This window comes from Lepidochelys kempii, chromosome 2 (genome assembly GCF_965140265.1).
Source record: "Lepidochelys kempii isolate rLepKem1 chromosome 2, rLepKem1.hap2, whole genome shotgun sequence".
Lineage (NCBI taxonomy): Eukaryota > Metazoa > Chordata > Testudines > Cheloniidae > Lepidochelys > Lepidochelys kempii.
Window position 1 is genome coordinate 235,366,698 of NC_133257.1, and position 22,481 is coordinate 235,389,178.

At 39.4% G+C, this 22,481-nt stretch overlaps 1 protein-coding gene across 8 annotated transcripts in view; it reads right to left on the minus strand.

The window, feature by feature from the left end:
* Positions 1-22,481, minus strand: part of ARHGAP21 (Rho GTPase activating protein 21) — a 195,531-nt gene that overhangs the window by 133,764 nt on the left and 39,286 nt on the right. For 2 of the 8 annotated variants that reach the window (XM_073334267.1, XM_073334263.1), the window contains exon 1: positions 10,312-11,101. The exons of 3 other annotated variants lie outside the window; for them this stretch is intronic. In XM_073334267.1, the coding sequence (XP_073190368.1) occupies positions 10,312-10,395 (84 nt within the window). In that variant the 5' untranslated portion in view covers positions 10,396-11,101. Of the gene's footprint in view, positions 1-10,311; positions 11,103-22,481 lie in introns of those variants that run through there. 3 more of the 8 variants (XM_073334271.1, XM_073334266.1, XM_073334268.1) reach the window with 2 other exon arrangements.

The window sequence follows — 22,481 nt, forward strand, 5'->3', positions numbered from 1 at the left end:
CACAGGAGAAGATTTTTAAAAGGCACAAACAGGAGGTAGGTGCCCAACTTCCATTTACTTTCTATGGAAGCTGAGCTCCAAGTGTCCTTTGTGCCTTTCAAAATCGCCCCCAAAATTAAGTTGAAACATTTAATAGAGTTTATTACTGACAGCAATAGCCTTAACTATGTCTTCAATGCAGTTCATCTGGGTGATTGGCACCCAGATCTGAGCATCTGGGTTAGCCGAGCTTGGGGAAAAGAAGCAAAGCTATTCTTGAGTTAGTCTCCTCACTGGCACCTCACTCAACCATGTGTGTTGCTAGGATTTCTAGAAGCACATCACATGGCTCTTAGCCCTGCAGAAAGTTGAGCCACTCTGATTCTTTCCCAGTAAATTGTGGGAGAACTTGTCTGTCCTCCTGGGCACACGGGGGAAAGTGAGCAAACATTGAAGAACTAAGCATTTAAATTGTTTATCTTATGCCCCCACTGCAAAGTGGGTGGGTTACCAGCACAAGTGAAAGCAGCACTCAGGTTTGGCTAATCCCAAAACAGCTAGCTAGATTGGGTTGAAATCACCACCAAAACTTAAATGAGATGTTTTGGGCATGGACAGAAGCCAAATTAGGGGTAACATCCAAATAATCTTGGTTAACTCTGCAATAAAGACACACTTTAAGTTAACTACGTTAGGTGTTTTCCTAAATGTCTCCCCTCTAAGCACTTTGTTACTGCTCATTTGTATTAGGATAAAGATTATAAAGATTAAATTTTTAATCAGCAAATGTCAAGTTCACTACGTACCCACAAGCCAATGAAAAAATATTTCTATCGATAATAATCAAAACGTACAGATGGCAAAGAAAAACTATGCTTGAGAACTTAGTCTGATTTAATGATATTTACTCTGTATATTTTAATATGTGATGTTGACAATTTAACTGTTATAAAGCTTTAACTTTTTGAATTTCAATGTCTGTCATTAAATAATTACAGTGTCACCCCTGTTGTCTGATCTTTTCATAATTTCCCACAACTGAAAATTTTTTAAAAAGATAGAATTCTAAAGAATGCTTACAAACAAACAGATCTATCAAAATTATAAAAAAATAAAAATCAAATTCTGGTAAGCCTAATTATAAATGTTTAAAGAGCACGTGGGAGTCGGGTGTGTGTACAGAGAAGGCAGTATTTTTTATCAGCTGTAGAATCATGCTCCCCCGTCTGTCTCCACTCAGGCATCTGGAAATATCTAGTTCACACTGAGCATGCTCAAAAGCATAAAATCTGCAGATTAACATCACATCATCTTATTTACACTGTTGTTCCAGCACAAGCAACTCGATACCTAACCTCATTAGCAAGGTATTTTAAATGACAGAAGAATTGGAAATTGGAATTGCCCTCTTCCTTGTTCTGGACCCAAAAATCAGATGTGTAACTAAGACCAGAGGTGGCAACTAGCTACTTCTACCTGTGCTATACTGCTCGACTCTAATATATCCAGAGCATAGAAACTTGTTACAGCGCAACAGGGAATAATGTTGGAATAGCCAAATGAGTCAGCCTCCCACTATTACAAAGGTTCGGTCATTAATTGCCAACTCACTGACTGCAGTGTACAAAAAAAATTAACAAGTCACGAAAAAAAAAACAATGCAATAAGATCCAAACCTCTGTTTCAGTTTCTTCCATGAAATTTCAGGAGAGAACCGTGGTTGTGCCGGGGGGGTGGCGTGTGTCACTTGCATGCTAGTAAGTTTTCCACTGTGAATGGGGATTATTTAATTAGTATATTATTCCTGCCTTCACCATCTTCACTAGAACTTATGGTCAGCAAAACTTTTGTCACTCAGGGGTGTGAAAAACAATGCTGAAACTTGCAGCTGAAAAACAGCACTGAAATCTACAGCGCTGAAACTTGTAGCGCATAGGCGTTTATTTTTTTTTACACCCCTGAGCAAGAAAGTAGCTGCGGTGTAACATGGCAGTGTAGACAAGTCCTTACAGTGACTTCTGACAACCTGTAGGATTTTGTCCAATGACTGTAGAGGTGTTAACAGGGCACTCCACCTTGCATGGTCCCTTAGAATATGTGCTAACTACCTATGCTAAATAATCTGTTCCACCTTGTATTTAGCTTTCAGGTTCAGAGTACCTTTCCTAGATCTGAAGAAGAGCTCTGTGTAGCTCGAAAGTCTGTTGTTGTGAGACAAAAAAGATTGTCCAATAGAAGTTATTACCTCACCAATCTTGTCTTTCTAATCTGTAGGGGGGTAATCTCAGGAAACGTCAGGAGTTTTGTTTCATCTCTAAACGTTTCTTAATACCAGAAAAGGATATTGACATATCCCTTTTCATTTATGGATCTCCCTCTCCACAGGAGATTAAAGAAAAAAGTTGTTTTTTTATTATTTTTTCAGTAGCAAATTAGGCCTGGTTGACACATACAAGTTGAATCAATTTAACTAAAATCAGTTTAAACAGTTATTTATACTAACTTTATTTAAAATCAGTGCAACTTTGATCAGGCCCTATACTTCAAATAACAGAGGATTTCAGGGAACACTGCTTTTTAAAAAAAAAAAAAAAAAAAATCACACACAGGGGGAAGCATGGGAGAACAGGATATCCCAACACATGAGAACGCCCATACTGAATCAGGCCAATGATCCATCTACCCCAGCATACTGCCATCAGACAGTGGCCAGTGCCAGATGCTTCAGAAGGAATTAACAGAACAGGGCAATTTATCAAGTGATCCATCCCCTGGAGTCCAGTCCCAGCTTCCGGCAGTTAGAGATTTAGAGACACCCACCGCATGGAGTTGCACCCCTGACCATCTTGGCAATTGCCATTGATGGACCTATCCTCCATAACAAAATATCTTTTGCAGTTTTTCTGTTTATGTCTGGTCATTAATGTGTCCCTTTACAGACCAATGCCAGATCACAATACTAAAAATATAAAAATTCCATCTAATTCTGGTCAGAAAAAATTCAAAACAAAAAGAAATTAAGGGCTTCCTTGTTTTATTATAGCTTAATTAACAGAGGCCTCCATTCTTTAACAGCTACATCCTCTTCAAATTGGAAAGAAAGGAAACATCTGTAGGGCTGGTAGCATATCAACAGCAAAATTTGTCAGATGTGAGCTTAAGTTGGTTAAATACCTTCTTCATTAGTGAAGGCTGAGCTGTTACAAACAGATAACATCACTGCATGATGGAGAGTCTTAGTGCCAAAAAAGAGGTTTCCAGCAACAAGATTTGGAAGGGGAGAAGGAAAAGGAATAAAACCCTCAGAAGAGGAGCTAAAAAAAAGCTTTCCCAGTGGCTCGACAGAAATAACGACAAATGATTTGCCTAGAGGGCTGCCAATCACTGCCTTGCCAGCTCTTTCTTCCAGTGCCAGAGGGACAGCTAGAGGATCCACATTCTCCCACATAGCTCTTCCGTGCACTACTCCACTTCCTAAGTGCTGAAAAAGACTTATTAATTCTCCTAGGTGAGATGGCTGCTGAGAAGGTATGAAGGAGATAGACAGGCTCCCTTCTTGAAATGACCAGGTCTTTGAGAATGGGGCCAAGCCATCCATTACGTTCCGATTCTCACTATACTCTCAAAGCCCATTAAAGTACACTGCTACACACCTGAGATGGGTTTGCACAACCACAAGCTACAAATCAGAAGTAATGTACAGCATAACATCTGGCCTTCAGGAAAGTAACTCCACTTCATTAACCACAGGCAGAAGCACCTTCAGACTAAATAGCAAGTGATGTCATCAGTACAAGCACTGTTTCTGTGCATGCCAGTCTCATCATCATAGCTTGAGGCTATGTCTTGCCACAATGATTTACACTGAGCCAGCAGTAGAGCCCAGATGTCTCCCAACTGGCTGCATTGCCAGAAGTAGACCATGCCTCACCACAACTCCTTACCCAAAAAGAGGCAGCATCCTTAACCTAGGACTTTATTTCTAATGTAATTCATTGCACAGTTAGAACACTGAGCAGAAGTTCTACTCTGCTTTCAGCAACAGCACAGATGGACTCTGCATCTGGTTTCCTCTACAAAACTATAAATAGTTGTGGACGTTTTTCTACCTACCTATAGTAGGTACTCATGTTGGTCCCCATTTCTGTAGCACTGAGCATCTCACAATCTTTAATGTATTTACTCACACACCAACTGTGAGGTAAGGAAGTATTTTTATTCCCATTTTACAAATAGGAAATTGACATACCACACACACATTAAGGGTTTGTATACACAAATAAATTGCACTTGTTAAATTAAACATGCAAAGTTGCAACAATTTAGTTAAACCAGCATATAGACCAGTCCTTAGTGACTTGTCTGAGGTCACAAAGTCTGTGATGGAGCAGGGAACAGAACCTGTGTCTCAAGTCCAAGTTAACACCCTAACCATGAGACCATCTTGGATTGCTACTTTGAGCCATTCTTTCAGCTTTTTAGATTCCACGGTCAAAAGATTTACCTGGCCCCTAAAGAGAGAGCTTTCAGAACAAACTACATAACAGATTTTATAGAAAGGTTTTCCATTTCAAACCTAAACATTCCAGGAAAAGGTAATTCATTCGCCAAATGTTGAGAACATAATGTTCGAGACCACAAGAAAGCTAAGGGAATAAGACTAACACCTAACCCCCCTCCCCCCCCCGCCAAAAAAAGCCAGCCTATTAAAGCTTGTTTTTAATCAACAACACTGTAAACCTAATTACTTTAAATCATGACTGGATGTTTTCCTAAAAGATATGCTCTAGGAATTATTTTGGGTCCTAGATGGATCACAGTGGTCCCTTCTGGCCTTGGAATCTATGAATTGTACTGTACTCAAACACGGTGGTGTAAGAAACTGGAGACATAAAACTCTTTAAGGGTTACATTTTTAAAACAAATTTTTCTGTCATCAATGTACAATGCAATAGGAAAGTTTCCAGATTACACATTAAGAGGTTGAAGAACTCCACACATACAAAACAAAATTAGGGTATATCCCACAAAAACAGGCATTTTGTGCTTGCCAAGTAGGCTCTCCGTTACAAGCTGAAGTGGTATACAAAGACTAAGTTAAAACAAGCACACACGATGCTAAAACACAGCCATCCTAACTTCTCTGCATAGAGGATGGAGAAACAAACAACTTTTGCCGGTTTTTTGTCCTTCCAGAATATTGCAAACAAAATCGGAGGCCACAAAAACAAAAGTATATTACCTAAGGCAGTGGTTCCCAAACTGGGGAATTAATAGCAGCCAACGCAGAGACAGCTAAACCTACACTTGGGACGCCGGCCAGGAAAGACTGTCTATTGTAACAGAAAACTGTATTAATAAAATATATTTAACATATATAAATTAAGTCTACTCGTATTTGCATGGCTATCACTTTTTTTAACTGCTTACTGCTGCCAAGTTATTTTCCAGTATTTACAAACATCAAATAATACTTTTTGTATCAGGTACATCCATCAACAGGGAATTCAATCATCAACTGTTTCCTTTAATGAATAATTTATGCCTTTTTAAAAAAATTCTAAAAACAACAAAAATCCCTCAACTAATGAAAGAGGAAAATGCATTATGCATAGTTTTTCTGGGGAAGAGAAGGGAGGTAGAAGGCAAAAATATGAATACTGTATGAAAATATCCAATGCAAAATGTAAAAATTGCAAAATAGCCATCAACCTGCAGTCATTCCCAAAAGGAATTTAACCATCCTTGTTATTTTGTTATCCTTTAGATTAACTGAGAAATGATTAATTTGGTAAAGCTTTTTTAATGTTAACAGACTCTCCTAAAGAAGAGTATCCCTGCAGTGCAGCAATCTCTGCAGCATTTCTACATTCTGAAGCTTGTATGCAATGTGATAGCTAGGCTACTGCACTGTTTATTCTCTTTCCCCAAAATTACTTTACAAGTTTTGGAAGCAGAGGGAACTGCAGTACTTTATATGAAAAGAAAGCCCATGACAATGAACAGAACTATTATATTGTTAATCTGTTTTACTCTAAAAAGCCACAACAGTCTATGCATTAGTCCAACCTATAACATGAGCATAACACGCCTCCTTTATTTACCTACTTCTCCATATACTGTACTAGAAAGACCCCTACTCCACCCATTCAAATAGTCAGGCCTATTCTTTACAATGAAGCCATGTGATTAGCTACAGTGAAAAATTCCAAAAGGATGGAAACAACATTCAGAAGCTCTGCTCCTCAATAAATTATTTAAAGCTATTATATAGGGAGACTCATGGCCTAGTGGGGGCTGTGTTCTTCACTGCTGTGGGATTCAATTCCTGGTCTCTTGAATGTTTGTGAAGGGAGTGAGGAAAAACAACAGAGCCTTACTTTACTCAAAACAACCCCTGTGATCAACTATAGAAAAGGTATTGATCAACTCACAAATACTTGGTCTATGCAGTTCACTTTTACCAGAAAGTGGATAGAATCACCTTCAAGGATATGTATGCATGTGTCAAAGGCTGCGGAAATTATGTATCCTCAAAGCTCCATAAAAAGCCATGGAGGAAGAATTCCTCCACCTCCATGTTAAAGAAAGAACCAAGTCAGGTTGCTGAGGAAAGGTACAGTTTGTACTGTTATTTTCCATATATTTGCCAAAAGAAAGAGCTTCTTTAGGTCACACTTCATTCTACTGATTTTTGTTTCTGAGACTTCAAGTCTATGTACACCAACTCCTTACAACACTCTCAGTTCATTGTGAATTTTAAAATAATTTTCAAAAGATAAAGCTAAATCCTCAAAAAACAGACTGAGAATTATTAGTCCTGTCAGAAAGACTCGAAGCTGTTAACATTGGGATTAATAATCTATTATACTGATGGAACAATTTGGAGATGCATACAACACAAACAGGCGTGCATGGAAATCTGTTTCTAGAAGACAATTCTCCCACATGATATGAGCTTGCCATCTGCTACCCCCCCTTAACTAATCCTTAAATTTTGCAATCATGTGGAAGTTTTAAGCAGTCTGTGCATCTCCCACTGTTGAAACTACCCATCTCCCTGGAGATGGATGCAGTCAGACATGATGCAAGAAAGGAGCAGCAGGAGATCTCAGCACACAGTGAGAAATGAGGTGATTTTAAGAAAGGATGGGGGAGAAGCCAAAATGTGGCCCAATAAAGAAGAAAAAAGTGAAAGAAAAAATGCTTGTTTTGGCCTAATCTTACATTAAATTAAAAATGAGATGTGACAGCTTTCAAGTGAAGATACAGGTGGCACCCTGTGAAACACAATGTTGTCGTCATCCCACAGGGCTTGCAGTGAAAACCCTAACCCACTGAAGTCAGAGGGACAACACGGATTTATATCAGTGAAGGATTTGTCCCTATAGGTTTACATTAGCGTCAAACATTACATAAATTTAAAATGTAACTTTTTAACACATACATTATGTAGTCAGAATACACAACCTAACAAAAGTAAAAACAATTACAGATCCACATAAGACCCAGTAGTTCCCAGTTACACTAACTTTCATTTTTGATAAGACCATAAGGCTTGTTCTTAAAATCTTAGACACCCACCAAGGCAGAAAATATCCCTGGCCTTTCTCATATTAGCATATCTTCCTGTCTTGGGTGGGGTGGGGGGAACACGACACAACACACACTCATTCTGGGTGTTGTAATAGAAAAAAGGCCCCTCCAGGGGTCAGATGTCTCTTCCATTACATTAATGAGTAATTGCATATAACTTACTACTAACCTAGCAAGCTTCTTTTTCTATCGACGATATATTAAGTGGCTATTCAGAACAAAAATATTATTTTTCCCTAGAATGTGCAAACCTACAGCCAACACACAGCTTATGTCATTAGGAACTGCTCTGGAGTTCTACTGGGGTCAGGGGCACTGGAATCACACTAGGCTGCAGAACTGTTCATGGAGGCTACAGTACCCCAAACTAGTGCTGTGCTCGCCATTCACAGGGTGTGGGAGGAATAGCTGGTAGATACATGCAGCCACAGTCCAGAAGACTAATCCTGCCCCCATCCTTCTCCTTTCCCATCTGCATCCTCCTTAAACACTATGAAGTGGAGAGCTTGAACAGAGCTTGGCTCCACAATGTACAGGGGGTGTAGGTACCTGTCTGAGGGCGTCCAAGCCTCCACCACACATACTGTTTAGCATTAGCTGTAGTTGGGACCATCCAAATCCATAGGAAAAAAGACTATTTACCCATAAACAAACATGAAGGCCCAGAGAAAAGCTGTTAAACAAGTGCTTACTAGAATGCGCCATCGACAAAGGGATTTTAATTTTACTTATGGGAAAAGCTATGCAGCATTCCTCCATATTTTTTTTAAAATAAAGTTAGCAAGATAAGGCATTTCAGCAGTATTTCTCAATTAAATACATTAGTTATGCTTAATTAATAAAAGCATCTTACTTCAAATTTCAAAATAAAGGCCTAATTTGCTTTAGAAAAATAATTTTAATTTATAGCCCTATTTTACAATAATCTGATTCTAGCTTTGTGTATCCCTGCTTGCTTTATTCTGTTTACTTTTCTCTATTGTCAGTCATAAAAACTAATCCCCACACAGCTTGTACATATTAAGATCAACCTATGATTTAGTCAGAATGTTTAAATAAACCATGAGACACAATCCCACCCCTTTTCTTTACTCTTCTTGGTTTCTGGAATACAAGTAGCAGTTGTCAGCTTTGATTTTGTGTTTCATACTGAACTCTAAGCAGGTGATTTCTTGCCACCTCTAAGCAAACTAGATTAGAAATCAAAACAGATTCAGAAATGTAATGAGACACTGTAGGGAATATAATGAGAACCAAAGAGAAGAGAGGTCCATTTATGTGTATATTTTAACTTACTAGAAACATTTGTCATTTCTTGTCACTTTGAGCACCTAGAATCCATTACTACCATAATGTAAACAGTTTTTTTGCTCGAGAGTCTTTGAAACCATAAGGCTTGAAGTTTCCCCACAATATGAAGGACAATCTCCCGAGAAAACTCAGTGTCCTGGCAAAAAGCCCAGCTATGATGCAGCTTCTTTAAATAAATAAATAAAACAAACAACTAGTAAAAAAGGTACTATTGGAGAGGTAGACGAGCAAGCAACAAAGTTACATTTTCGACTGCAAATTACTAGACAATCAGAGCAACTAATCAAGCTAATTGCAAATATTAAAAGTTTTCAAAAATCAGACTTTAAAAATACATTAGCACAGAGATGGAGATGTTGACAGCTATTGCACAAATCTGTATCAGTTAAAAAATGTAAGTGATTTAATTAACATGCAACAATATATTTGCTTAATTAAACAGTATATCTGTATAAATAAGGTATTCAAGACCGTTTATAGTTTTAAAAGAGGAGCTGAAAGGGGCTAGTGAAGCCTGAGAGTTATTTTTGAACCAAAAAGGTAACTAGAAAGTTAAGTAAAAGGTTTATACAAATGAATAGCAATTATTTTCCCCACATTATACAGGAATGATCGTGAAATATGTGCATTACCTGAAGTCCTATTTTCAGTGGCTTGCATGAAGTCTGCTGGGAATAATCAAAGTAAAATATAGACTTCTCTGAAAATATTATGACAGCTGGCTAGCAGTATTTTAAATAAAGAAAAATTGCACTCGATATATAAACAAACATATCTTCTAAAACTCAATCTATGGCTTCTCCTCAGTTCTGCCATAAAGAACACTATTAGGCTCCATGCTGTCCCTATTAAAAACCAGACAGTCTCCTGGTGAAGTTCATTTATTTTAGCTTATGTGCTTTTAAAACATAGTTATGTGTATCTGAACTTCATCTTGCAATGACAGGCACTTCTATCCCAAACAAACAAACAGAAGAGAGCAGCGTTTCCCTTTATCAAAATAGTCAAGGAAGTTGAGAGTCATGTTAGACTAGTAAATTAAAGAGAGAGAGTGCTTTTAAGAATGTTTTTTGGTGGGGGTGCGTTTGTTTTTGTTTTGTATTTCCCCTCTTTCTTGAGCTATCCTTTACATGCTGTATTCTTTCCTGCAATTTACAAAGTTAACCTTCAAAACTGAAGCCTCTGCAGGGACAGTTTACAGTCAGTACTTTAAGAATTTAAAAAAAAAAAAATCAAGCAATTATAGTGAAAGCATATGCAATACACAACAATTTACCATTTACAAAGGATTACTCTATAGTAAGATGTTTCTAACAGGATTCTTGGGGGATGAGGAGGGGAAGGTTGTTTGGAGCTTTTTCTTTTTGACAAAATTATAATAAAATCCTCTCTTCATAAATAGTTAAATATAGTGAATAGACAAACCTGACCGCTCCAAGCACAATACAGGTTACATATCAAACTCCAGTTGTGGTTGATCATGCAGTCTAAAATCCTGAACTGGGCCATGCCTGCCTATAGCGCAGATTGCTTCTCTGCTCTGACTCAGCTTTTGTCCGTATGGTACTGAACAGCATCAGAGCTATGCAGTGATGAGATTCAGGAACAAGGACTTTCCCCTCCCTCCCCCATCTGTCAAGTCAGCAAGATAGCAAATTGGCAGAACTGTTTAGTATACTTAATATATATTCTGGTACATCTAAATTATACATTCTTAGAAAAAAGGAATGGGGTGGCAGAAACAAGATAATTTTAAGAAATCCCACTAGAATAAATCCTGAGAGGTTCTCTCATTTGTTCTTTTTGTCTACTAAAAAAAGTCTGAATGTATCAGCCTTCTGGCTATGACAAATCATATCTAATTTAACATGTATGTATTCAAACATTTTTTAAAATTCAAACAATAGTGACAAGCTTTTTGTGAGCTCAGGGAACCTTAAATTCCAATACTGTTGTTTTAAACCTAGCAGAATAGTCACCAACCTTAGAAACTCAAAATATACTCAGTTTTAAAAAAATCCTTTTACTTATCCCAAATTTCTCCTTCATACAGTTGAATAGCAGCCTCCCTAGTAAATCATCAAGTGGTACTCACTGGCTCCAAAGGGTACCCAAGTTCTCCATAGCCAGAAGGATGGTGGCTGCCATGTTGCCAGAGAATGAGAAAATCTCAGAGTTTTGATAAATTGAAAGATATGGAAAAAGGAAATTGTTAAATGCAGCTGTAGCAACCAAGCAGACTGATGATAACCACAATTGTTGGGCAACTACCACAGGCAGCCATGCATCTTTACTGTTCCTTTTATGCTTTTAAAGAAAGTCGACCCTGCATCTACTCTTCTCCCTTCAAGTTTGAAAATGGAAAAAAAGAGAACACACCCAATTAGTTCTCTACAGAAACTTTAGCTTTTGAAAGATTTTTATCTGAATAGGTTGAAAGGGTTTTGAAACAACCAAAATATTTTCGCAGAGATTTAAACAGCACCGGTAAAGACCAACAGGTTTTAAGTAAAGAACTAGGAGGAAATGAAAAGACACAGATTATTAAACTCAATCAACAGTGGCTCAAGAAACCTTAAAACCAAAATGCTGAATGTGCATTTCAGTTTCCCAATATGCCGACGAAGAGGGCATGTAAAAAACCTATTTGAAGCTGGTAAGCCAAGAAAACATGAAGAGTCAGTCTTGTAGAAATGGCATCCTCTGTTCAGGCCACATTTAGTTGTCTCCAACCCCAGTTCTTCCCTCATTAGGAAAGCATATGAAGAGATCGGGGTCAACATTCTCTTATAGCTCCATTGCATTGTCTTAAGGAAGAATCCCTGTGCCTGGCCAAGGACTGCTTTATCTAAATATTAAACATGAAGAGCTGCAGGGACATATTCACCCTGTGGTTTAGCAGAAGCCATAGCTATGAGAAAGAGAACCAATGGGATCAAAGCAGGGTCCATGAAAATATATGTCAAGAAGAGATTTATGCTTCAGAGCCAAGAAAAAAAAGCTTAGCTGAATGGTAGCTGGCACTTTGTACACAAGATTATAGATGTGGCCTTACTTAGTACACTAAAATACTCCATTCTGATTTCTAAACTTGAGAGCATTGGTAGGCAACACCTGAGTTCAGGCAAGCACCCGTTCATCACTTTTTCAGAAGCACCAAGATTACCATGGCTGAGGTCTTTCTGACAGAAGTCTGTCCAGATCTATGACAGGAAGCATATGGGGCATAGATTATATAGCACCCTGAAAATTGCTGGGTATGAAATGTTTTTAGCACTAAAAAACCCAGCCATGTGTACTAGACTGCAGGATGGCATGGCACTACAAGAATTACAGCCCCTTACTGCTATCTTTTTAGGTTTTGGTGCACATTGGTGTTTTTTGTCAAAGCCATCATAAGTGCTTCTGGGAAAAGTATAGAGGAAGAGGAGGAAAAAGCTAAAGGTTTGGGTGCATAAGTTCTTTAGAAACCTTCTGTATCTATTTAACAGCCTATGCAGACAGGAGGCTAGAAACAATGTCCCACTTAGCAACTATTGCTAGGTGGGACAAGTTTACATTTCCAGATGACAGACATCATAGCCAGTCCAAGTTCTGAGAAAACCTGGAGGAAGATTTTGGGAAGGTCCTTCTAGAAGTGAAGTTACTGCAAAAAGAAGCCAAGAGCGAAGGAGGCAGGACAGTTAGGGAATAAATGCTGAAGTGAGAAAAATTAGAATTTTAAAATAGTGACAAAGAGGGATGCTAACAGGGGGAAAACTTACTGCAGCTGTTAAAAATCTTTGCTGAAATATGGCCTATTGCACATAATGAATACTGCAGGGAAAATGCTATCAGTTTAGATTTTCTGGGTGCCTGGGGGACTTGATGTTTTCTTTTTTCCTCCCCCCAGATTACTTTGTACAATATTTTCTTTTGTTTTTTGCTGTCATTAGTCTCCTCGTTATTGCTTTATGCTTTCCTCTTTTAAATTGCACCTTTTATTTTAAATTTCATAGGCTACTTATCATCTAGGCCCTTGGGTTTTCCCCCAGTCCTCCACATTCCTCCCCACTTTCCCCTTGTATGGATCTGCCCTCCTACTTTCATATCAAATCTTGTTGAATACTCAAGCACTGTATAACATGAAAAAATTTAGTTCAAGGGTTAGACTTGTCCCAACTGCATTGGTGAACTCCGAAAACTAGATAAATAACTCTCCTTAACTTATCACTCTTTGGCATCTCTTTTGAAATCTGTTTTCAACTCAATTGAAAATTGAACCATCAGATTCCTATGCAGCATTAATACCTAGACACTTCAGTTATTTCTCCAAGAGGTTCTTAAATACAGTGAATTTAACTCAATGTCAATATATAGCTGTAGGGTGAAACTTTCAAAAGAAATCAGAATTGGCCTATTTAAGCTCCCATTGAAGTCAATGCTAAAACTCCAATTTACTTCAACAGGAGAGGAGTTAGGACAGGGGTGGCCAACCTGTGGCTCCGGAGCCACATGCAGCTCTTCAGAAGTTAATATGCGGCTCCTTGTATAGGCACCGACTCCAGGGCTGGAGCTATAGGCGCCAACTTTCCAATGTGCCAGAGGGTGCTCACTGCTCAACCCCTGGCTCTGCCCCCACTCCACCCCTTCCCGCCCCCTCCCCTGAGCGTGCCATGCCCTCGCTCCTCCCACTCTGAGCCTCCTGCACGCCACGAAACAGCTGATTGAGAGGTGTGGGGAGGGAGGGGGAAGCACTGATTAGCAGGGCTGCCAGTGGGTGGGAGGTGCTGGGAGCGGGATGGGAGAGCTGATGGGGAGCTGCTGACTTATTACTGTGGCTCTTTAGCAAGGTACACTGGTAAATTCTGGCTCCTTCTCAGGCTCAGGTTGGCCACCCCTGAGTTAGGACAACACAGAGCTTTTGTGAGTCCCATCCATAACATGCTGAAGTCCAGGTGGGAGGTAAGGAACTACAGTGATAGATAGATCTAAACAGACAGTAAGTTATATTAACTGCTTCAAACTCAAAACAAAACAACTTTCCCCCACTGCCATATCCTAAAAAATAAATAAAAAAAACACATCAGTTAAATGTGTGGGGAAAAAAATCAGCCTGCGTTTCGTAAGCCCTTGCTGGCCACCTCTAACTCACCAATACTTGTTTTCTTCACCTTGTCCCCAACAGATTGAGAGTCATTCACAAGATACAGGTGAACTGAAACTAACCAGTATGTAGTTCCCTGATTCTTATCTCCGTCTTTTTTCAAATACCCATGTAATGTCTCACCAAACCTTGTACCTCTGGAAAGATGGGGTTTTTTTTAGTTTTTTCTATCTGTAGTTCCTATTGGCATGGCAACTACTCACACAGAATAAATTAACAAAGCCACCTTTAAATGATCGCTCATATACTGGAGTGTCACTCTCTCACTTTAACAGATCAAGAGTTAATCCTGCCCTGAAAAAGTTATCAATACAAAAACAAATCAAACCTGAGTGATCTGCATTGTGAAGTAATTTTAATTTTTAAAATGTGCAGAATTTTTGATTGGGTGGATATAGAAACATGCTGCCACGTAGAGAGAGAATTTTGGGTATAAAGTCCTAGGTCAACATGATCTAGGAAGAATTCACATTGCTATAGACTGACCCATTCAGATGACACAAGGATCAACATTGTTATGCTCCCGAGGGCAGAATATCTAACACTCCTTGCCCAAAGAGAGGGAAGATGATATTCGAGAGCCCAGACTCCAGCAGGAGCTTTAAAGAGGACTTCTCTGCTGAGTAGAAGGGTGTGAACTTAAAAGAAAGTTGGGTAATAGAAGGTCACTTATGACATACAGGAGAAACCACTGTTTGATTATGTTCTTAGGTCCAAATCCTGCATTTTACAAAAAGTGTGAGTAAACACTTGCACAAGTGCAGAGACCCACTCACTTCTAGGGGCTCTCCATGCAGATTCAGAGATCTGTCCATGTGTTATAAATTGCAGGCTTGCGGCCTAATTGTTCTGAGGGGAGTAAATGTAAATACAGAAATAAATAAAATCAATCAAGGTAAATTCTGTTTCCTGAAACTTAGGATTCAAGGACTTCAGCAGTGGTAGTCTATTCTAGATCAAAAGCATAAGCTATCAATAATATCTAAAAACTGACAAACAAAGGATAGTATCAGCCTTAGGTCTAGACTCCAGGAGGTTAAAAAGGACAGCAAAGATTAGGCAGGATTTTCCTAAGAGAACCTTTCACAGTATGCCTATCACTTATCTAACCTTTCATCGGAACTTCTGTAAATGGTAATACTAGTCTTATATTTACAGAAAGAGGGTCTTGTGACACTTCTTGGGGCACCCGAGGCTGAAAGTTATCTTGTTACCATCTGTCTCCCCCATGAGGCAGTCTTTGCTGTGCTAGCTGGATGTTAGCTCCCCACCACAACAACCTTGTTACCCACTCCAATAAGCTCTTCTGGTTTACACCAGTCCGGTCTTTGGCCTGATCTACACTGCTGCTTAAGTCAATGTAAGTTATGTTGCTTAGAGGTGTGAAAAAAATCACCCCCTGAACAACGTAGCTTACATCAACCTAACAGTGTCTACACCGTGCTATGTTGGCCGGAGAGGGAGGTGGAGTACTGAAGTCAACAGAAGAGTGCTCTCCCATCGACTCACTGCATCTTCACCAGACCCACTAAATTGACACGGCTGCATTGAACGCAGCAGCGCCAACTTAGCGTGCAGTATAGACAAGCCCTGTCTCGCCCAGGTCAACAACAGATGCACTCCCGCCCCAAGTCCCTTCAAAGTGTCCCCCGTGGTGTCCAGCCCCATCATCACTGACTGTCCACAGAAATCCCAGATCCTCTGTTCCCAAAGGAACAGTGTACAAACACTTTACCAAATTTTACCTTTTACCACCATTCCTGTATTACGAACTGCACCCAAGTTAAATTTTCTTTTGTTTTATAACTGAAGAAAGAACAGAGATGCAAATAAAAACCAGTGGGAGATGGGAACAAATGGTTGCAAATAAAACAAAATAAAAATATGCTTTCCTGAGAATAAACTTATCTACAGTAGAACCTAAAAGATATAAACACCAGTTACAGAATTACCGGTCAACCAGAGATTAGGCAGCAGCAAAGACCAACCCCTCCCCCCTGCCACACACACACACACAGCAAGGACTGTACTGCTTCAGGGCTTCAGTCACAGGGGGGTGGAGCTGCAGCCATGGGGGAGGTCAGGGTTCCGGGCCAGAGTGGGGGTTGTATGGGGCTTCTGACCCTCAGGAGCACCAGGACTCAGGGTTTTAGACCCAGTGGGAGTGCTGGGGCTTGGGGCTTCAGCCCCGCGACTCTGCTGGAATGCCAGGGCTCAGGACTTTAGCTATGAGGGAAGTGCTTGTTTCAGCCCAAGCGCTCCCCCCGTAGCTAAAGCCCCGAGCCCCAGTGAGCCCCTACCCCTGCTGAAACCAGGAGCAGAGCCATGGGGAGCCGCAAGCCCCCCACGGGGCAGAACCCAGGAACAGAGCTGCAGGGCTGAAGCCCCAGCGCTCCCCCCGGGTCTAAAGTCCAGTGCTCCTGCAGGGCAGAAGCCCTGTGCCCCAAGAGTCAGAACCCACGCACACACCCCTATGGCCGAAGTCTAACATCTTGTTCAGAATTACAGAACATTTCAGAGTTACGAACAACCTCCATTCCTGAAGTGTCCATAACTCAGAGGTTCTATTGTAACAAATTATATCCTTCTTTAGACAGGATGATCTCTCAAACATTCTTCCCAGCATTTTCAACCAAGTCTGGCTGAGATCCCTTTTTCATGAAGCAAACCCACTAGGTTATACCCCTTAAAGTTCATTATCCTTACTTGTAATCAAGGTTCTCACCTGCTTGTTAACTTCTTCCTGTAAATTTCCTCTGAAGATTTCACACTCCTTCATTAGCATTCGGCTCAGACTGTAAAGGGATGCCCATTGTGAACTATAAATACTTAGCTGACATGTAAATAGACATTTCTTGCCTGAAGAAAACCAGCTTTTTATCTTTCTAGTGACCAGTCCCAAGTCTCAGACATTAAGAACAGTTTTCAGTAACACACACACACTCCTTACACAACATCCGTACCTGGCGTGCAACATCTGGATGACACATGTGACACAGGCTTTCATTAGAGACCTTATACAACATCCACTGGGCTCACCCAAAGGATCCCTGTAGCCCCACCTACCCCTGTGCCCTCTGCCAGTTGGCATCCAGAGGTCTGTGTGTCACAGGATGTTCATCCTGAAGGATTTCAAAACAGATGTACATATTCTACACAGGGATCAATTCAGCCAGCCACATGGAGTGAAATGTGGCAATTGGAGTGAATAATACAGTTTCCAAATGGAAACTGCTGGGGAAGGTTAGGTAGGAAAAATGTAACTGACGTTGGAACTACCCAGAACATCAGTGTCAACCATCCCTACTTCTACAAAAGATGTCACTGGATCACTAATTGACCAAACCGTCAGGATCAGCAGTAACTCAGAGACAAGTAGCACCTATTAAATAATACGTAGCCTTCATAGAATGCTTCCACTCAGAGACCTCTGCTACAGCTAAACCTGGCAGCACACACCTACCACCTTAGATTATCTTATTTATGGAGTGATTGGTTAACTGGCAACAACTGAATGGTCAGATCTGGGCAACCAATTATCTCCTCTACACCTTTTAGCTCATAAACAGGAGGGTTTGAGAAATATTCAACTAATACTGCTAATGTAAACCAGACTCTGTACTACTGTCCTGTTTTGCTGAATCTATTTGGAGATGCACTCTTGTTCTGGTTTGAAGACCTCCTAGTCAAAGTTGCAGTGTATATGCAATTTTGAAGTGAGGCTGAATGAGCCATTCTGGTAGCACACTGGGGAAAGGGAAGGCCTACCTGTCACTTTTCATGGTAAAGCATGCCAGGGAAGGGGAGAAATGTGAGGCCTTTATAATACAGGCTCCTCTTTCTCAGGCAATTGTAGGGAAGACAGCCCCAAGTGAGGAAGTGGTGTCTGCTTGTATGTGCGCGCGCCCTAAAAGGCAAAATCCCTGGACAGGCTCATCTATTTTTACAGCTTTGGGACTCTGACTTTACTTTGAGGAACTGGCCTCTATGTTAGTCATGGTTGAGTCTTATAGTGTAATCAACATATTGATTTTAAGAAAAACATCTGCATGGTTCTGTGGTTGGCAGGGGCATCCCAAAATGGAACTTTTGCCATTGAAGTGGAATTGCAGAATATTGATGAGTTTGGTCCCGTAACTGGGTTTTGTATGTCATCGTCTTAACAAACAAAAAATAGCCACAATAATACAGTACTTTAGTCCCTATTCTAGACCTCCAACATTAGTTTCCATCAGGAGCAGTCTGTTAAACCCACACCTAACAACTAAGGGAGGGGAACAGGGCGGAAATCTGATTATACCATAAAAACAGCTGAAAGAAGACAACTTGAAAAGGAAGTTGAAACCTTCTTCTACATTAATTTTATGATAAATTAAAACTAATGTTAACAATTTAAAGAAATAAATGAAGCACTTCCCCCGGGTGTACTCCCCCAGCCAGATTTTAAAACTTACAGGTCTACTACTGTATACTGCATGTAAAAAAAGAGACAGAACTAAAGGAAGAGTAAAAAAAAATTGACACTGTCACCAACATTAATGAAAGATGATTGGTCAAAATGAGAACCAACCAGATAATGGCTACAAGTGCCCATACTGGGAAAAGAACATTCATACTTTAATATTATTCATTCCACACTTAAAAAGAAGACTTAAGAATTGTGTGTCAGTTTCCCAAGATGCCATTCAACAGTGCCAAGTGTAATATGACAAAGATGGCCCCTTGTCATTTGCTCATACAATGAAAATAAAAAGACTGGTCCTTTCCCAAGATGCACTCATTATAAGCTTCTGACTTAAGTGTTCAGGACACTCAACTTTAGTTCTCTCTCAATAACTTTTAGAACCATCATAAAGCACACTGTGAAAGTTCAAAAAAATTTCTGCACTAGCCATCAGCCTCATGGTTGCCTGGCTTAAAGAGGTCTGATGCCTGAACTTCCCTAATGACACTCAGTACTCTCAGGCACATTCTCCAATTGCATCTAACTACCATTAGTATATTGAAATATGAACGGAGCACAAGGACAACTTTAATTTAAAAGCAAAAACCTCACACAAAAAAGGACTTTAGAGAGGAATTAAACCTACAAAAGCAACTAAAGAAGATTTTGGAGGTACTTGACAAGACAGAAGCTGATAATGCTACTATCATAGTCTCTGTGGAAATCTGTCTTAATTAAAGAGAAAGCTAAACTCACATAAGAACAAAACAGAAAAATGATCCAGAGAAACTATGAAATCCAATCCCCCCAAAAAAGTTCATATAAGTTGAATATAGTACAGGAAGAAGAGGCTGAAATATGGACTGATGGAATGTAATTCTGACTTTCTTCCCTCTAGCACAGAAATTTTGATCTACAAGCTTCAGCCACAAATCAATGTATCTGAAGGAAATTAAGTGACAGCTTGTTATATAAAATGGTGGGAAACTGTGGAATCAAGTCACATATGGCAGGCAAGTTAAATTCAGAATTTAACTTATTTTTTAAGACACACACAACCCTGTATTCTTGACCATCCAGCTCAGCAACTTTTGAGCCTGTTTGTAGCTTGATCCAAACTTTGTAATTGGCGGAGTACTGAAAAAAGGAAATCAGGTAATAAAGATTGCTCAGTTTCTAACATCTGATGGAAGAGTGGTACTGCTCACTAGTTAGAGTGGGGTCTCCATTCTTGCAGTTCTGTAAGTAAGGTTCTCATTTTACACAATGTGTGTACCTTTTTATGTTTGAGAAATAAATATGCTTATGCAGTGAATCACTTGGTATGCATTTTGTGTTGAACTTCATAAAAGCTTACACTTTTTTTTTTAAACCACAATTTCTGCATTATCCTATAAACAGAGCTATCATCAATAGCTATTTGAAAGGTAAAATTTGGGCAAAATGAGGCTACCCATGTGCTTGCCACCATTAGCCCTCAGCGATTATGTTACACCCATTCTCAGACTGCTTCAATGGCTCATTATTTGCTTTGATGAAGAATTCAGGATATTGAAATTAATCTGTAAAGGCTTACGGCTTGGATCCTAGCTAAGGAAATACCTCTCCCAATGTACTGTCAAAACATGCGGTCAGCTGAAGTATTGCTAACCATCTCTAGATTTTAACCTCAGAGGGCTGGTTGGTTGCAGTCTGTTCACAGTGAAAGGTTCTTGAGTTTCCTGCTCCATTCGTCAGACATTTTTGAGTCTACTGACTTCAGACAGTAGTCTGGGAAAAGAGGAGTGTTTTACATAATACCTGAAGTGTGGCTGGGTGATGGGTTCGTTTAGTTTATGTCATGGAAGAAAAGGGACAGGCAAAGAGAAGAGTCAGCTTTTTGCTGACTATCATGGAAAAGCATGATATGGATGCATTTTATAAAATAAAAAAGTTAACAATACATGTTAAGTTCAAGGAGGTCTCATAAAAAACACAGGATTCTGCAATGTGTAAACCCTTGTAAGTGAGCTTGCAAAATAGCATTATGGTTGCTATGAAAACCCCACCTAAATTTCCTAACCAACTTGTGCTTAAATACATTAAAAAGCAAGGAAATTGGGGGGGGGGGGAAATGCAATCATTGATATTTTAAAGCAAAACAATAAGAATAAGCAAAACTCAAAATGATTATTGCCAGCATACATAAGTCTAACTGTACTACAGTATTTCAATTTAAAATAAATCATATTAAAACTGGTAAGTGGGTTACCCTGTGTGTTTATTAGATCTCACACTCATAAGATTTCATACACTCTGGGGGGTTTTGTGACCTGCCATACTACAACACTGAAAATTTTGAATGGGGACCACCCTTGAAAAGCAGCTAAACCGATTGAGCCCCTCCTGATGCCAGCTGGAGGGAAGAAAAGTTGAGTTTTTAAAAATAAATCAAGGTATCGGGCCACAAAAAGTAATTCAGGTTTTTTAAACTAGTGAGAAGTGCCCTTTCCTTTCTCCCCACCCCCCAAATGTTGGACAGCCTACTGAGTGGCAGGAAGATGACACAATGAATGAAGAGCACATTGTCAAGCCTTACAGGTAAACTGCAAAAACCAAAAGGTGGTCATCTAGTCTTAAACTACAAGAAACATTTTTCTCTTTTTTACTTGACTGCCTGGCAAGACCCTGTTTACCTCCCCTCCCCCCCAGCCCCATGTCACACTTTGCATCACCACTAACATCTATTGAAGTATATCAAGCACAACTCCCTACTCTGCTTTAGGCATTAACAATAGCACAAGAAAAGCAAAGACCTAAACTTGGGTCCTGGCAGTATTAAAAAAGCTATTCAGTCAATTTTTTAACCTTATAATTTCAGAAAAGCAGTTTTTTTCCCCCAATGTGTGTGGGGGTGTTTTTAAAGAAAAAACACAGATCATTATAAAAACACATGTTAAAATGAAATTGACCATCTGGAGGGTAAATTCATGTCTGTAATTTTATGAAATCTAAAATGGAGACATCTGCACTATAGTTTTAACTATATATTTTAATATATATAGTAACTACGTTTCAAAATGTGTAAGTGTCAAAAATAACCTCAAGAGTGCCAAAGACATCAGTCACAAATTCAGAGCACAATTATATAAGAATATGGAATGCTTAAAGAAATGTACATGTACAAAACAGCAAAAACTAGACCAGATTTGGAGATGTGACTATTATTCATTCAATATGCTGAAAAACAGAATACACTGTAAAGCCAGTTAATTCCCCTCTCTCTTGCTCACTCAGCTTCAGTCACTGTTTTCTGTCTGTGCCAAAAACTGCCCTGCAGCTTATATACCTATGTATCGGGACTGAACCATGTTCTAAACTGCAGTCACTTTCATCTATAAACAATTTTTTAAGAAAACACTTGTAATTTTATTCTCTTTTAAAATAGCATTTAAATATAATAAGAAAACCAGAATAAAAAATTGTTTAAGTTGAAAAATGTAAATCAGCTATTGCTCATCAGTAAAAGGGTTACAACAAGGTCATTTTCCAATTTTAACATAACTGAAGAGGAGAACGTCTAGAAGTAAGGCAATTTGGATGTCAAGCTTTTTTAAATGATTTTTGCTTTTCTGCTCATAAACCAATGACAGTAGTCCTATTTTCCTTTTTGGACTCCTATAAACGACCCCTACAAAATATTACTTTAACACAGAGCTCATTTTGACTCCTGCAGCTCCTCCAACAATCCGCAGCAAGAAAGAATTAGAGAAACAGCCTGAACAACTGCATTCCACTGCTGTAATCCTGACTCCAATTTTCATTTCAAGGAAAACAAAAAGGTATTCATAATTTTCCCCACTATGTTCCCATTCCTATACTGATGTGCACATGCACACCCACCAACCCACCCCAGGGCCAGGAATTAAAATAAGCAGTAAACAAAATACTCTCTAGCTCTTCAAAATTTTTCTAATAAGATTTAAGAACCAAAAAGTGTGAATTTTCTTTAAGTTTACTTCTTGA